Raw genomic sequence first — 16,499 nt, 5'->3', positions numbered from 1 at the left:
GCCGGAGAGAAATATGGGCCGTGAGCAGGCCAGACGGGTGGATGGTACTTATGAAACACACTTTTTTTCCGCCTCGGAGTAGAAGTGCTGAGCTTCAGCAAATAATAGGAGCTCTCAAGGGGAAGGCTTATGTTTTTTTGTTAAATTTCCAATTATGTTACCCTACTGACTGTTAATACACTATTTTACAGTGGCCCGGTTGCCTTTCACAAACCTAAGAATGCGAACCCCGGGAAAATATATTCACAAATCTCTGTAATGGGGGTTGCATGGGAAAATCCCAGAATTTTGAATTTGAACCACACGAGGAGCCTAAGTTGATTGCAGTGTGGCAGGAAAGTGGCAGTTAAAGAAATGGGATATGATTACGTTGGCTTCGGTTCACTGGCATAAATTAAAATTAGGGCTGACTCCCAATAAAAAGAAACAAAACAAACTGGACCATAATTGCTCGCATCATATGCTTGCTGATTCATTAACCGTCTATCAATATTTGCAATTTTTTGGGGCAGACAAGTAAACTGTTGATTAAATAAATAGTGGCTTTAGAAGTTAATATATTAGTATTTGCATGTCATTGAAAATTGTTCCACAGCAATTAATTTGTCATTTGACCGATAATATCAGCAATTGTTACAATGGTATATAAAATATTATTATGAAATTTATGTACAAGTTTATGCTTTGTATGTTACAATTTAGCATTTTTCCCATTTTTATTTGTACCTGCAATTATGAATATTCTCTTTCTCATTTTGACAAAACTGGTAATATGTATCAAAACAAATCTCTTTAGTGTTTCGTAGTTTGACATGAATGTAATTTTTCAGTGACAGTCACAGAGAATCCTGCAAGTTTGAAGTCTCAAGGGGAAAATGGGGGCATACTTGTCATGTGTACACATGAATGTCTATAAATAACTACATTGCCTGTTTTATTGTCCAACTCTTACATGTCACTCACTAGCCACTGTGATGATATTATGTGATGACTGTGATGACACTTGTGAATAACAGTATATGGGAAATATGATTTATGGTGCATTTCATTGTTTCAGATTGCTATAAAAAAAGCCTGAGATCATAAATTAAGATTCTTTTATTTTGCTTTCTAGAATTGAGAATAAATAAATAACACAAAATAATAAATAAAAGATAAATATTACATATTATCAAAACTATTTCAGTGAAAAATCTAACTGAAAAATAAATAGGAATTTCTGATTTGGCATCTGATTATATTGCTTTATTGACGGCAGCAATCAAGCTGTGTGAGCTCAACAAATTTGTAAAAATCGGACAGTTATGTTTTCCTTCATGATTTGAGATGATCCAAATAGCACCTTGAGCTTTAGTGAAAGAAGAGCAATCGGTACAAAAAATTACATGGTCAGAGTTACACTCCTAATTATTGGAAATATTTCTTCTTCTTTCTGTCATTTTATGTAACGTTAATTTAGCTTACTAAAACTATTTATTAACAGGTCAATATGGAATTTTAATTATAATCAGTCATGCTATCAGCATGGAATACAGTGTGGCGTGAAGTGACAAAACCCCAACAGTACACTTATCAATCTATAACGTACTGACACAAAATGCAAATGGTTTGCAACTGTCGCTTTGTCGTGTCCAGCGTAGACATAGTGTTAGAATTTAGCTGAGGGATAATGATTAAAATAGATTTAATAGGGTGCGTCCCATGTTGTTTGTGGTTTTTACCATAGAGTGACTTAGACAATTTAATACATCACTTGTAAGAAATCCAGGCAAAGCCCAGTAAAATCCTATCTTTCATCCACTGCCTTCCATAGAGAGCTTTATGAACCATGTCCATCTATGCACTTGAGAAATGTTTTTTTCCTCTTGAGTGAAAGCCTCCTTGCATAATTCACTTGTGTAAAATCTGTGTGTTCCCTCTCTGCCAGTCATCTTGGCTTACACAGGGCAAGTAGTTACTAAGTTACGTCTTATAGTGGGCTACTCAGACAGGGCAATTAGAATGAGTTTTTAGTGTAGCGGAAATGACTGTAAAGAATTCAATATTGTGCAAGTCTTTACTCATAATTCCTCTATCTAGTGAAGAGGCTTTTAGGAGCTTTCACTAGCTTCAAGGAGACACAGGGCAAAAATGAATGACTTTCATTTTGTGCTGCATTGTTGTGTTCTTTTCTAGTTTTATTCATATTAGATGGATAATGTCAGTAATATGTGCATTACTTGACATTGCAGTGATACCAAAAGAGGACAAAGCATTTTTTAGTTACTGGACAATGTATTGTTCCTTTACTTTAGTAGTAAAGAGAAATAAAGACAATTCATAGCACTCTGGTTATTGCAAAATACAAACTTACACACACATAGCAATTGCCTTTATGTCCATGTTTAGAAGAAGGAGTGGAAAGAATAGCCTTTGCTTTCAAACCAGTTCCCATCCTCTCTTAACTCAGAAAATGATTTGTGATACAGCCAACATTGCTTAGAGCTGTCTCAATGTGGTTTCGGAGCCTGCCAGGGATGACTGTGAACTGAAGCTCCCTCTTGTCTCTACCACCCCAGGGAACATACCTTCTCTCTGTGAGGGCAGTGTCTTTCAAAGAAATACTATTCCTATGTGATTTACTTCTGCTTCATAGCTGAGTAATTCATTTAAAAATAAATGAGCATCAAGAAAAGGCTTGCATAAAACTTTGAAGGCAAAACAGATTGAACAGTATAGAATCAATGGTGGTATTATGTTTATGATGAAATTGCTTTGCGGTTGTAAATGATCAGGTGAATTTTTTCCTGACCTAAGTAGAGTATATTCTTAAAGATTTGATGCAATTCTTCCAAACTATGCAAAATGGATGCATTTGAATTTTATAAACTGGTCTCGAGAGGTACTGGTTATTTTTACTTGAACATTTTAAAGGACGAAGTTATCTGTTTCATGTATATCCCCCATGTATTGGTTCTGCTCATTTTGGTGGTCTTAGAGTTAATGGAGGGAGAAAAGGGACACTTTTGTTTTCTTTTATCTGTCAGGTGGAAATTGGCCAATGGTTTCCGATAATAGCAATATGTCAAAGGAACTGAAGGAAAGGAAAATTGTGTTCAAAATAAATTGATGGTCAGCTAACAAAGTTATTCTTTTACCTTCCACAGGTAAGACATGAGGGAAATAAATACAATGAAACGATTTGAATTATTCCTTTGAGCATGCACACATACATTGCATACATCTTGTATGGTATGAACCTTGTCATTGCATGTTGAACTGTGTTTCGAATATTGCTTTTCTAATTTAAAGATTTTGTGAGCGTCAGTCAATGCTTCCTTTTTTCTTTTCTTATTCAGGGTGCACCTCTGGTCCTATAAATGAGACTAAAATGGTGGAAGAGAAGAAAAGACAAGAGGATGAAAGCCATCAACAATGCTTTACCCTGGGGAAATAAGCACAGGCCATTTTGAATTGGTGAAACACTAAGACCCAACTCTAGCACTCCACTAGTGTGAAAACTTTTCCATTGAAGACTTAACTTGTACATGCATAAGCTATGGTCAGCGGATTTAATAAGGGGCTGACATATCAGTGCAGAAACCCTCAACTCATGTGAAATAATTCTCTGGACCAGAGATTGGACTTTATTTGTCCCTTGGCTAAAGGGATAGGGTTTATTACCCTACTTAAATACTGTGAGGCTTCATCCAGCCTATTGAAAACTCAAGTGGTACCCCAAGCTGCTACCAACTGGCATTGCTCATGGCTTCCAGGAGGACATCAGGAGCTAGTATTGGAGGCATGGTGAAGAGTGCCTTCTTCTGGTCTTTGGCCATAATCTACCTGACTCACTTAGGTGGAGTGAGGGGGGATTGCTGGCTCATAGAGGGTGAAAAGGGCTTTGTATGGCTGGCCATTTGCAGCCAAAACCAGCCACCCTATGAGGCCATCCCTCAGCACATCAACAGCACCATAGTGGACCTTCGACTGAATGAGAACAAGATCAAGAGCATCCACTACTCTGCCCTTAGCCGCTTTACCAACCTCACATACCTGAATCTGACCAAGAATGAGATTAATTACATTGAGGATGGGGCTTTTTCAGCCCAGTTCAACTTGCAGGTTCTCCAGTTGGGTTTCAATAAGTTGCGTAACTTAACCGAAGGGATTCTCAGGGGTTTGGGGAAGCTGCAGTACCTCTACCTCCAGGCCAACCTGATTGAGACTGTGACACCCAATGCCTTCTGGGAGTGCCCAAACATAGAAAATATTGATCTTTCCATGAACCGCATTCAGGTGCTGGATGGGTCCACCTTCACCAGCCTGACTAAGCTGACCACCTGTGAACTCTACACCAACCCTTTCAACTGCTCCTGTGAGCTTTTGGGGTTCGTGAAGTGGCTCTCGGTCTTTCCCAACAGGACAAGTGAACGGATGGTGTGCGATTCTCCTACAGGAGTCTCAGGCTATAGTCTCCTAAGCCAGAATCCGAACAATCCCACTTACCGGAATGCTCTGCATATGCTGTCCACTGTGTGCACGGAGGACTATGTGACTCCGTACATCGCTGTGCCTACTGAGACCACCACTTATCCTTCAGACTCAACGCCGTGTGGGCTGGAAGACTGTCCTTCAGGGACTGAACCGGAGGAGACCAGCACCAGTCCCACGTACATAGACTTAGATGTGAAACCAATCATGAAACTCAAGCTAGTGTCTCACACGAATGCAGTAATCACGGTTCAGATCCCTTACCCTTTCAAGAAGATGTACATCCTTGTTCTGTACAACAACAGCTTCTTCACCGATATACAGAATCTGAAGCGACAGAAGGAGGACATTGAACTGAAAAACCTGAAACCCCACACTGATTACACTTACTGTGTGGCTTCCATAAGAAACTCATTGCGTTTCAATCATACTTGTCTGACGCTATCCACTGGGCCAAGGAATGAGAAAGAGCGAGAGAATAGTAATGCAAAAGCTACTCACTACATAATGACTATCTTAGGATGTCTATTCAGTATGGTAATTGTTTTAGGGATTGTGTATTACTGCTTGCGAAAAAAGAGACAACAAGATGAAAAGCACAAAAAGGCAGGCAGCTTAAAGAAGAACATAATTGAGCTTAAATACGGTGGTGAGCTTGAAGGCGGGACGATATCCAGGATGTCTCAAAAGCAAATGATGGCTGGGGAGAGCATGACTCGCATGCCCTATCTACCTTCTGGCAGTGAAATGGAGCAATACAAACTGCAAGACATCAGCGACACTCCAAAGATGGCCAAAGGGAATTACATGGAAGTGAGAACAGGGGAGCACCCAGATCGAAGGGAATGTGAGATGTCCATGCCTGGCAACAGCCAAGGTTCAGTTGCAGAGATCTCGACAATCGCAAAGGAAGTAGACAAGGTCAACCAGATTATTAACAATTGTATAGATGCTCTGAAATCAGAGTCCACCTCCTTCCAAGGGGTGAAATCTGGTGCCGTGTCAACAGCTGAACCTCAGTTAGTATTGATCTCAGAGCAGCCTCAGAGCAAGTCTGGATTCCTGTCACCTGTGTACAAGGACAGCTACCACCACTCTTTACAAAGACATCATGCATCAGATGCCTCCCCGGAGCGTCCAAGTACAGCCACTGGTGGTCCAATGCGGAGTCCAAGGCCTTACCGTTCAGAGGCATCCTACAAGTCAGAGTCGAAGTACATAGAGAAGACTTCACCCACAGGGGAGACTATCCTGACCATCACGCCTGCTGCTGCGATACTAAGGGCAGAGGCAGAGAAGATTCGACAGTATAGTGAGCATCGGCACTCCTACCCCGACGCCCACCAAATCGAAGAGTTGGAAGAGCCGGATAGTCGTAAAACCTCCATTTTGGAGCCCCTGACGCGGCCTCGTGCCAGAGACTTGGCTTACTCGCAGCTCTCTCCCCAGTACCACAATCTCAGTTACTCCTCTAGTCCTGAGTACTACTGCAAACCGTCGCACAGCATCTGGGAGCGCTTTAAACTCCATCGCAAGCGACACAAAGATGAGGAGTACATGGCCGCAGGCCACGCTCTGAGGAAAAAAGTGCAGTTTGCTAAGGATGAAGACCTGCATGACATTCTAGATTATTGGAAGGGAGTGTCAGCTCAACATAAATCTTAATCTACTCAAGTGTTTTGTCTGTGTCTTTTTCATTTTTGATGGACCACAATGAACAGGACCAGAATGAATCCTTAATCTAGTAAAATCACATTCTAATGGATAAATATTACACTACAGTGAATTTCAACTTAGGGAAAAAGGTTTGTGTACCAAAATTAAAAGATGTTACTTAAAGCAACAAGAGGAGAATATATTGCAAATATAAAATATATATATGTTGAAATGGATTTTTAGTATTTGATTACCGCATGGCCAAGTCCTGTGACAGTGGATTTGCTGTTGTGTACTGTGAGACTAAAAAGAATCCAACAGTGACAGACATCTTCTGAAATCTTAGTATTTCTTCTGCAGGACCACTGTAATTTATGGACCATTTTTCTCCCGATATTTGAGTTTGTTCTAAATACAAATGAACTATGTACAGATACTGTTTCTATATTTGCAACGTTTGCTGTTAAAAAAATGGAGAAAAAATCTATAATGTGTATGATTCAGGTTTAGACCATGGATTTCGGAGTTAGCTCCTGTGATATTATCTGTCCTTAAATGAATGTTTACCGTCCTGATGGATAAACATTGCACTGGTCAATGAAATGGCATATTTTCCTTTAGGCCACAGTTTACGCTACCCTGCTTTGCCAATTTTCTGTTTAATCCATGCCACTGATCAGACCGCACAATATTACACAAAGGCTGATATGATGTTACATTTGTATATCATAACCACAAAGAGAATCGGTATGGTTGGGATGGTGTAGATGAAACATCTGCATATATGATTGCAGTGGAAGAAAATGAAACATAAGTAGAGCATTTTGATACACATTTATGTATAATTTGTTTACCAGTAAAGCGCTCCACAAAACACTTCTGCTTTGACCTTACGATGCCTAATAGTAGTGAGGGGTTATCTGATCGTGAACCAAAGTGCTTGGGTGGCAGCTCATCACACATTTTTCTGCAGATGTTTCCACCATCTCGAGCCAACAGCCCTATGGATGAATGTATTACATACATAAAGCAGCCTTTTCAGCTGCCGTTTCTTTGCAATTTTTTGTTGTTGTTGTTTTTTTTTTTTTTACAAACACATAATCCCCATTTTCCATGCTGTATGCAGAGTTTTGATATTCAGAGTTCTTTTTAGTTTCATGCATTTGGCATTTCTGTCAACAATATTTAATCAATCAGAAAAAAAATGTTTATAAATCTAAGGGTATTGTTTTAGGCTTTTCTACTGTTCGGCGGGTAAAAATGCTTTTGTAAATGTTGAATGCCACTGCACGGACCCTGTAATGATGATCACTGCTGATCTGAAAGGTGAGAGATGAGTAAGAAAACTAAATTACCCAGCTGAACTGTTGCCACTGGATTTGTACATCAGCTATTTAGAGAAATGCGGGAAGTAACTGGGTTGTCCAATTTCTTCTTCTTCTTTTTTTAATTTAAACCGCCTTAATCTTCTGGAAATATCTGTATAACTGTATTTTTCTTTTTTCTTTAAGTGTTGATGTTTTTGAAAAGTCTTCATCTGTTGTCATTTTTTTAAAAAGACAATACATTTCAGTAGATTTCAACAGCTGTCAGGTTTATAGGTAATCTAGCAAGTAACCTACATGTTTTTATATTGCATAGTGTAGCACTCCTGTATCTCATTCAACTTAGAAATGTTGGGAAATCTGTGAACGGAGAGCATCAGATACAAACAAGAGCACAATGAGTGTTATTTTGTATTTCTTAAGAATATGTTACCTGCTTTCAGACAAAGTACTGTGAAATAAAGGAAAGGGTGCACCTATATTGTCATGATCCTTATGATAACAGTACTCTGGAGTCCTCTGCTTTACAAAATATTCACAAAATTAATAAATGTTTACAAGGAGTGTCACTTGATTTGAAATTATCAGATGAATAATTATGTGATACAATGACTATATTTCAATATATTATTTATTAAGACATTTTATTATAAGGTGACCATACATCCTCTTTTCTTAGACGGGTTTTCTAATTGGCCTAAAGATATTTTAGAAAGATATATTTGGCTTTGTTTTCCCACTTGCTGAAGGTACTGACTGAAAATAAGTTAGATAATAATAAAATTGTAGCATGTGCAAAGGTGGGATTTCCAAAAGACACTCAAAGCAGTTCAAATACATGTAAAGGTCTTAGAGAAAGAAGATGCATGGGCACCCTATATATTATCGTGGCAGATGAAAACATTGAAAATATGTTACAAGCCTGAAGCATGGACCACAGTACAACACAGTTCATCACACCAGAGCATTCACACAGAATGTTATGTTCCAAATATTTTAGCAACCTATGTCATGTATGATTAATTTATTTACTGACCAGAAGGATTGATAATACATAACAAACTTTACAGATCTTCATGATTGGTATAATAAATATTTAGAGCGTTACCTGCTCTAAGTGAGGTTTGGTGAGGCAAGAATTTACATACAGGCCAGACATGATTAATTGCATTTATTTATTTGTTTTTACTTAATTAATCACACTAAATTATTATGCTTAAGAGCCCTCACTCTGATTTTAAAGACCCTGAAATGGGCTTAGTTTTCACTGACTATTTGTAGTAGTGCACAGCAGCGTTTGTGAACACTTGATTCAGTTGACTAACTCAATTAAGGGTTCTTGACACCATAACAAACCGAAGGAAACATTTGTTGTAATGTTACTGAATGAAAACGAGCTGTTAAAACAGTATTGAGGATTCGATAATTATATCCATCATGTGTGAAATTTCACAGGTCCTATCTTAGAAACTGATTAATGACAGATTTATTTAAGATCAATCCAAAGAGCTTTGTATTACGAGATGCTGTATGGTATTACAGAAATATCTAGATTCTTTTGTAGTATGAATGAATGCTGACTGACTGAAGCAGGGCGCATTTAGCATTTCTTTCTTTGTTTTTCTTTGATTCCAGGCATTTTAATCTCAAGGTCAGAGGTTTCTTCCACAAATGCTCATACTTGCACTAATAACCCACATTTCTTTTTGACAGATAGATCCTGGCATCTGCAAATGGATAGCAAGCAGTGAAAATGACATCAAGGTTTGAGTTATTTTGCATTCAGCAAAAATGAATCGCTCAATAGCCACATCAAATATATTTCAGAAAAGAAATTACACTTTGACCAAAATCAAATACAGGCTAACAGTTGTGGGCTGTTGATGGCATGTTAAACCAAAGACCCCAGCAGATCTCATGTTTTTCATCAAGCCAGAATAATGTGCAGCCTGTCAATCACATCAGACGTAGGTTGCAGAAACAAGGTTAAAAAAATAATTTGTAAAAAGAATAATGAAAACTTAATTTAATGATTTTTTACTTTTATTTAAACCTGGGTCTATTTGAACATTGCGTTGCCAATTTACTCCTTAAAAATCAAATTTAAAAACAAACCAATGGGAATTTAGAAGAAACAACGTTCACTTTTGTACACAGGTGTCTGTATATACAAAAATATTAAATAAATCATACCTTTTCCATCTCTAACATTTTTAAAAACCACTACATCCCTCAAAAATCAATGATTTTACTGCTCACGCAAGAAGGATGTTATATTTTTTCTTTTTCCCCCCAGATGTCATCCTATTTGACACGTATGTAATGCAATACAGGAAAAAAAACACACACACCTCACCTGGCTGTCATAACCGTATAATTCAAAAGAACTTCTCCCCACTGGAGGGTCTTGTTATTGCTGCAGGTCTCTGTGGAATTCTAAACCCAGATTTAATTTCATTGACCAAAGGCTAAAGGCTGCAAAAGGTATTTAATCTAGTCGTGTTCGGTGGACAGTTCAAGCACTTCTGCTCCCCATCATCGGATGTACGGTGGTGAGTAGGACTCAAAAGAGACTCACGAGTTGTATGGCTGTTTTATTGCTGAATTATATGAGGTACCACTTGTGTTGCAGCCATAGTTCTTTGTACTGCCTTCATCTGTCTCATCTGGAGAAGCTTGTGAAGAGGTGATGCAGCCAGCTTTACAAAACCCCAGAGAGCTGCTGGAAGATGCAAATGAGCCTGTGAGTGTTCAGATTCACGGTGTTCCTCCTGCCACCTTTAGAGATAAACAAACATCTATCCATATTCTTACAAGCCTCAAGAATATTTGGCATGAGATGAGGTTTACTCTGTGCTTTAGAACAAAAGTAAAGCTCTCTGATGTTTTGAAGGTTGCACTCCTATAAAAAAAAAAAGATAAAGAACAGATAGGTAAGCTGTCGAAATTCATTTGGGCTTATATATTAAAATATGGCACAAAAACAAACACTATGTTTGACACTGATGCCAAATACCACTGATTGCCCAATGCATTGTAACTGCTCAATACATGCCAGTTTGAGTGAGCAGAAAAACTAATACACCGTTTCTAGAAAATGGACATAATAGGGGTCGTAACATGCAGACTCATATTTTCCCATCTTTTGCTTGATTGCTTTATGCCATTGCATGTAGAAATAAAAAAGCTCTTTCTGGTTGTGTTGAAAAGCTCTGCCTATTTTGAAGGAATCCAGTGAGTGGCAGAAGTTTATTTTTAGTAAGATTCTTGATTATTTCAGTATCATTACAAGTTTTTGTACGGGTGCGCGTTTCAGCGCAGATCCTTTTGTGAATTGCAACGATTTTATTAAGTACATTTTAAAAGAGAGCTGGGGCATAAATAGGGCACTTTTCAAATGCAAAATCGACATTCGCACAGGCACAGCGAATTTAGACTTGTAAAATAGAAATGTCTTATGGACGTGTATGGAAAATAGCAGTGTGACTAATCTGTGTAATATTTCCATGTGTGTTCCTCGGAAGAAAGAAAGTGTGGAACAACATAAGGGTGAGTATATTTACTGTTTTTAATTAAACTATCCTGTTAAATCCACTGAACTAGATAAAGCCTGGGTAAAACAAAAGTCTTCTGTTTCCTCCTGATAAAACTGATTTGGCTGCTACTTAAAGAAAGCCATCCAAAAGACAACAGTCCAAGCAGAGAGAGAGAGAGAGAGAGAGAGAGCCAGAGAGAGAGAGAGAGAGAGAGAGAGAGAGAGAGAGAGAGAGAGAGAGAGAGAGAGAGAGAGAGAGAGAGAGAGAGAGAGAGAGAGAGAGAGAGAGAGAGAGAGAGAGAGAGAGAGAGAGAGAGAGAGAGAGAGAGAGAGAGAGAGAGAGGGATCACACTACTATAATTCTAAGCCTACTGAATGTTTTAAAATATAAAAATTATATATATTGTTAAGATCTAATGTAAGTACTGATGCTCAAACACATGTTAAAGAGATAGTTAACCCCCCAAAAATAAATTTTTTTCATGTTGTTTCAAACTCTCTTATTTTTTGGAAACATAATATTTCGGTCAACGCATGCCGCCGTCCTGACATACAACATCCATCTCTCTTAGTTCATCATCTGTATTCTGGTTCAAATAAGTAAGGCTGAGCAAAAACTTGCAAGTCATCCTCACTCCTGCGTCGGCAGCAAAGCAGACATGCGGCGTGCTACTCTTGTGAACGTGCATCGAAGATTGATGCAAATTGTTGAATCAAGTAATTATTATTCTTTTCTTTGTGCATAAAAAAATATTCTCGTAGCTTCATTAAAATTAAGGTTGACCCACTGAAGTCACATGGACTATTTTAATAATATGGTGCTTGAAGGTGGTTGTACCCTTGCTGTCTGAGGAGAGTCAGAAAGTTCTCTGATTTCATCAAAAATATCTTAACCCCATCTCTTCTGCGTGGTTGAACTTACTTTGCTATTGAATCAGTTTTCAGTCTAACTTCAGTAAGCCACACAGAAGAAATAACACCGCCACTTACTCATCAGATCAGACAAGCAATCAAGGAAGAAGGGATGAAACTGAACAGAAATATAGTAAAATATATGAGCAATGCAAAATGTTTTTTTTATCAAAATCATGCCTGACTGTATGGTTGACCATATATGTCTGTAAAAGACATCAAATAGCATACATATAATTATACGACTATATATAATGGACCTGAGACAGATGCTAATAAAGTTAAAGCAACGTTTTTATTGTAAAATAACAGTTTCATATAAAACATAATTTGAAAAAAATGGCTTTAGGCTATTTACTAGATTAGTTATTAGATTTATTTGATAATTTTAAGTTAAATAGTTTTTTATTACCTCCTTTTAGGGGTGAAGGTTAATGGGTTATTTTTTGTGCTGAAGATAAACAAAAGTCTTATGGGTTGGTAAGAATATGAGGGAAAGGAATTAATCACAGAATGTTTTATTTTTGGGTAATTTTCCTTTCAAAAATCTACAATGAAGATGCGCAATAAACTGAAGTAATTGCACAAGGATGCAGTTAAAAAGTGGCATTTTAATGATAAACGAGCTAGTATCCCATTTTTTGCATTTTAAAATAGTAATAAAATATTTTAAATATATTTTAAAAAATATTAAACGTAAAAATGAAAAACAAAACCTGTGTTTCGATAAAAAGCATTTGTTAAAAAAATGCAAAAATATAATAAAACAACAAACTATGACAATCATATCTGAAAATGTAAAAATGAATGGATATACTTACACTCCTCTTCTACAAACATTATAGACAGAAGGTCGAATCTTCCCACGGATGCATACAGTACATGAAGAAAGATGAGATCTGAGTCTGGCTTTGCATAACCAGGTGTCTAATTTGCCCTGTCCATCAGAGTTAGAGGTTTTTGTAACTTTGCCACTTGTTGGATAATCTTCTTACAGACTTTGAAACCTGAGCTCATCCTGACAATTCTTCCATCCTGAAGTCTTTAATTGAATGTACCTCATGCATGCACAGCTTCTACTTTCATGTTAATGACTCCGCATAGTAGATGATTGCGGAGGGCCCTGCGCATCTGAATAATAATCATTTCATTAGAAAAGGCTGTTAACATCAGGAGGTGTAGCAATTTGAATGCGGCATTAAGGAATGTTTTCGTTTACCTTTTGGGACATGATTTTAATTCGCAGCGTGTAACTCGTAGAGCCATTGTCAGAGGTTGGTCAGTGATGTGAAAAGGAGCAAAACAACTCAAAGTAATTGTGCTGACTTTAATTTTTTAATTAAACGGACTCGTAAATATGATGTAAGTTGAACATAGGGTAAATGTTCTGAATTGCACATGAATTGTGCTTAATGTGGCGTAAACGTTTTTTAGTACAGAATAGAATGATAACATCGATATACAGTACAGCAGTCCCCCATGATGCTTTTCATAAAAGTAAGCGTGAGTCAATAACATGTAATGAAGAGGCAGTTTTGAATGCTCTGTGGAGTGTTTTGAGCTTAGTCTAATGATTGCAAGCAAACACCAAATTAAAAGTAAATTGTAGAGGGAATTATGCAAAGGTGGCTCATTATTAGATTCACAACATAGTGCAGATAAAAGCTTCATGGTGCTATGATGATGCTGTAAAGCTTCATGATTCATATGAGATTTTTTGTTGTTGTCGTTCTTGAAATAATATTTATTATCATTTTAAAATAAATTTCTCAATTTGACAAGAGACAAGAGAATTTCGGTCAATGAATAAAGGAAAAGTTTAAAAGAAAATACAACAATAAAAAGGATTATTGAATAATTGCTTAAATTATTTTGATCTATTTACTCAGATAAGGATTATATATATATATATATATATATATATATATATATATATATATATATATATACATACACAACATAAATTGTAATTTAATAAATGTAGCACTCCTTACTCCTTTTTAAAAGAAAATAAATAAATAAATAATTGTGATTTCAGTTTACTGTAACATCATATTTAACAACTCCTATTGCTGCTTAGATTAACAAAGCCCAAAAATAATATATATATATATATATATATATATATATATATATATATATATATATATATATATATATATATATATATATAATTAATGTTTTTAAAAGACAATGGTTTATTTGCACACTGATTTTTTTTTTTTTTTTTTTTTCCGTCACTATGAGGCTGAAGTCTTAAAAGATGATAATCTCAACATCTCAAGATACACTGGATATTCTATTTTAGGTCAAAGAAAATAAATATGGTAGTGCCATCAAAGATTACTCAGGAAAGTACTGATAAGGGTGCAAAGTGAGGTTTGCGGCTTTACGGAAAATAAGATAAAGCAGAAGCCCTTTGAAAGCATCCAAGCATCAATTTCACACCGTCTTTAATCTAGACAGACTGGAGCTTTCTGAAGGAATAGAAGAACTGAGGGAAAGTGGAAGAGAAAGAGCCCAGGGCAAGCCCAGACGTTTGGCAGGAGAAACATGGCTCGCACTCCAGAAGCCTTGACAGGATGCTGGAACACTGAGCTGAACCTGCAGAATGAAGGACTGAAGGGCGATGGGCACTGCTATAATGACATTTTAAAAATGCTAAAATACATTTGTGAGACTGAGACTGACCTTGGGCGGCCTCTGTACGTAAAATTTCTGCTGATGTCTGATTAGTGCTGCACTGCTTCTTTTTTTCTTACAGTATATCCTCTTAGAGCTCTTTTGATGGAGCAAATGACACATCCGAGCTGGCAAATGAAATGAAAAGCTAACATTTGAAAAGATTTAGTTAATTGAATTAAACCGCAAAAAAGTGAAATGTAAAGGAACGGAGGAATCTCATTAAAATGAACAGAAGTTAATGATAAAACTAATCTCTGTTCAAAAGAGGTTTAATGTGAACGTTGTAATGCCAAGCGGTTTACACATACGGCATCTTTGATGCTTTGCTTTTCATTAGCACAGACGCACTGGCATCTCACAAAATGGCAAAACTAGAAAACGTCTGGCATATGAAACAAACTAGGACTCATCATCAGGCTCTTTCTGTTTAAACGCAGAATTTGGCTCAGTCTCTCTTGTAGTTCTGCCAGCAGCCTTGACCTAGATCAGTGAAAAGCTGTGATAACTCTACAGAAAGACAGTGACAGCTGCTTGGATGCTTGTTAGTGCCAGACCTCCAGACATCTTAAAATCAAGCATGTTGTAATCAGACTGTCCTTAGGAACGTCCTCCTTGTCTTTTCACATAATGCATGTGTTCTTCGGTTGTTCTGGATAAAGACCACATGAAACGCTTGATGAGCGGTTTTCTCTCCAGCGTGAATGCGTTTCCTATTCAAACAGGAAGTTGGGGTGAGACACAAAGGTCTCATGTAGATTTTGAGTGCTGCAATCATGACCACTTTTGTCGACCAACACCAAAGTCAGCATCGCTGTGGTTCTTTTGACAAAAACATGTTCGTCGTGTTCAGAAATAAACATGATTTTCATACTTTTTTACAAAATTGCATAAACCCTGCAGCACCCTGCAGTTATGCAGGTTATTAATAACTTATTATGACCACGGTGAAGGAGTCCAAAGCGGTTAGCATTCTATGCCTTTGGATGTTTTGAGCAGAACACATTCTATTCGTCTAAACGCATCGTTGAATAAACAGCACCACCACTGCATTTTTAAAATAATGCAGTGACACATGACTACATTAACACTTCCTGATCTCCATCTATGAAAATTAATGAGTTGTTTCTAGCAAAACTTTCAAAGGTCATTAAAATGGTATTGAGGAGTACAGGTCCATGAGGACTTATGAGTCATATCAATTAACTAACACTAACCACTGAGGCCAATTAAACAGGTTTGAGGATGTGGGTGTCTCATATACACAACCCAGGTGGGTGTATGTGTGTGTTTTGCTTGCTTTTGCTAAACGAGACATGAAATCAAGACTGATGGCATTTAAAAAAAATAGTAATGGCAATTATTGGATGAGCATTATGATGAAATTAGGGATGAATGTTATTCTGGGTGAATAAATCATGCACACAGATGTATGAATAAATGAATTTTATTAGCACCCCAATCAGAAGGGCTACAGGCTTCACTTCACCTACAGCGATGCAATAGAGCAACAGCGACAGCAGGGACATCCCACAAAATATACCAGTGCTTTTAACAAAGATGACAGGATTCACAATGAACACTTATAAAAACCTGAAAAATCTTAGATAATATTAAATCCAGGGCAAGATCTGTAAGATGTGGCATGTTGTTTTTAAATGTAATGCTCATTGTAATTAACAGGGTTATTACTCTTTATTTTCATGAATTACATTTCGGATATCTTGGCAAGTTGAATTCATAGTGTTGCTATTATGACATAGTTCATTTGAACCTTCAATTAAAATATGAGCAATTAAATATTAAATACTGCATGTAATTATTCATGTGCCTGTATATAAATTTACATTTCAGATGAATCTCGTTCACAGAGTTTCTGCTTTGTCTGTCGTCGCTTATTCAATTATGGAACCTAC

The 16,499-nt window shown here is 37.1% G+C and overlaps 1 protein-coding gene across 4 annotated transcripts in view; it reads left to right on the top strand.

Moving 5' to 3' along the window:
• Positions 1-8,023, top strand: part of elfn1a (extracellular leucine-rich repeat and fibronectin type III domain containing 1a) — an 86,809-nt gene extending 78,786 nt beyond the window's left edge. For all 4 annotated transcript variants that reach the window (XM_043235922.1, XM_043235919.1, XM_043235920.1 and 1 more), the window contains one exon: positions 3,339-8,023. In XM_043235922.1, the coding sequence (XP_043091857.1) occupies positions 3,745-6,138 (2,394 nt within the window). In that variant the 5' untranslated portion in view covers positions 3,339-3,744 and the 3' untranslated portion in view covers positions 6,139-8,023. The remainder of the gene's footprint in view (positions 1-3,338) is intronic.
• The last annotated feature ends 8,476 nt before the right edge of the window (positions 8,024-16,499 follow it).

This window comes from Puntigrus tetrazona, chromosome 3, assembly GCF_018831695.1.
Source record: "Puntigrus tetrazona isolate hp1 chromosome 3, ASM1883169v1, whole genome shotgun sequence".
In the NCBI taxonomy this organism is placed as follows: domain Eukaryota; kingdom Metazoa; phylum Chordata; class Actinopteri; order Cypriniformes; family Cyprinidae; genus Puntigrus; species Puntigrus tetrazona.
Note: the sequence above shows the minus strand (reverse complement) of the source record. Positions and strands in the feature narration are given on the sequence as shown.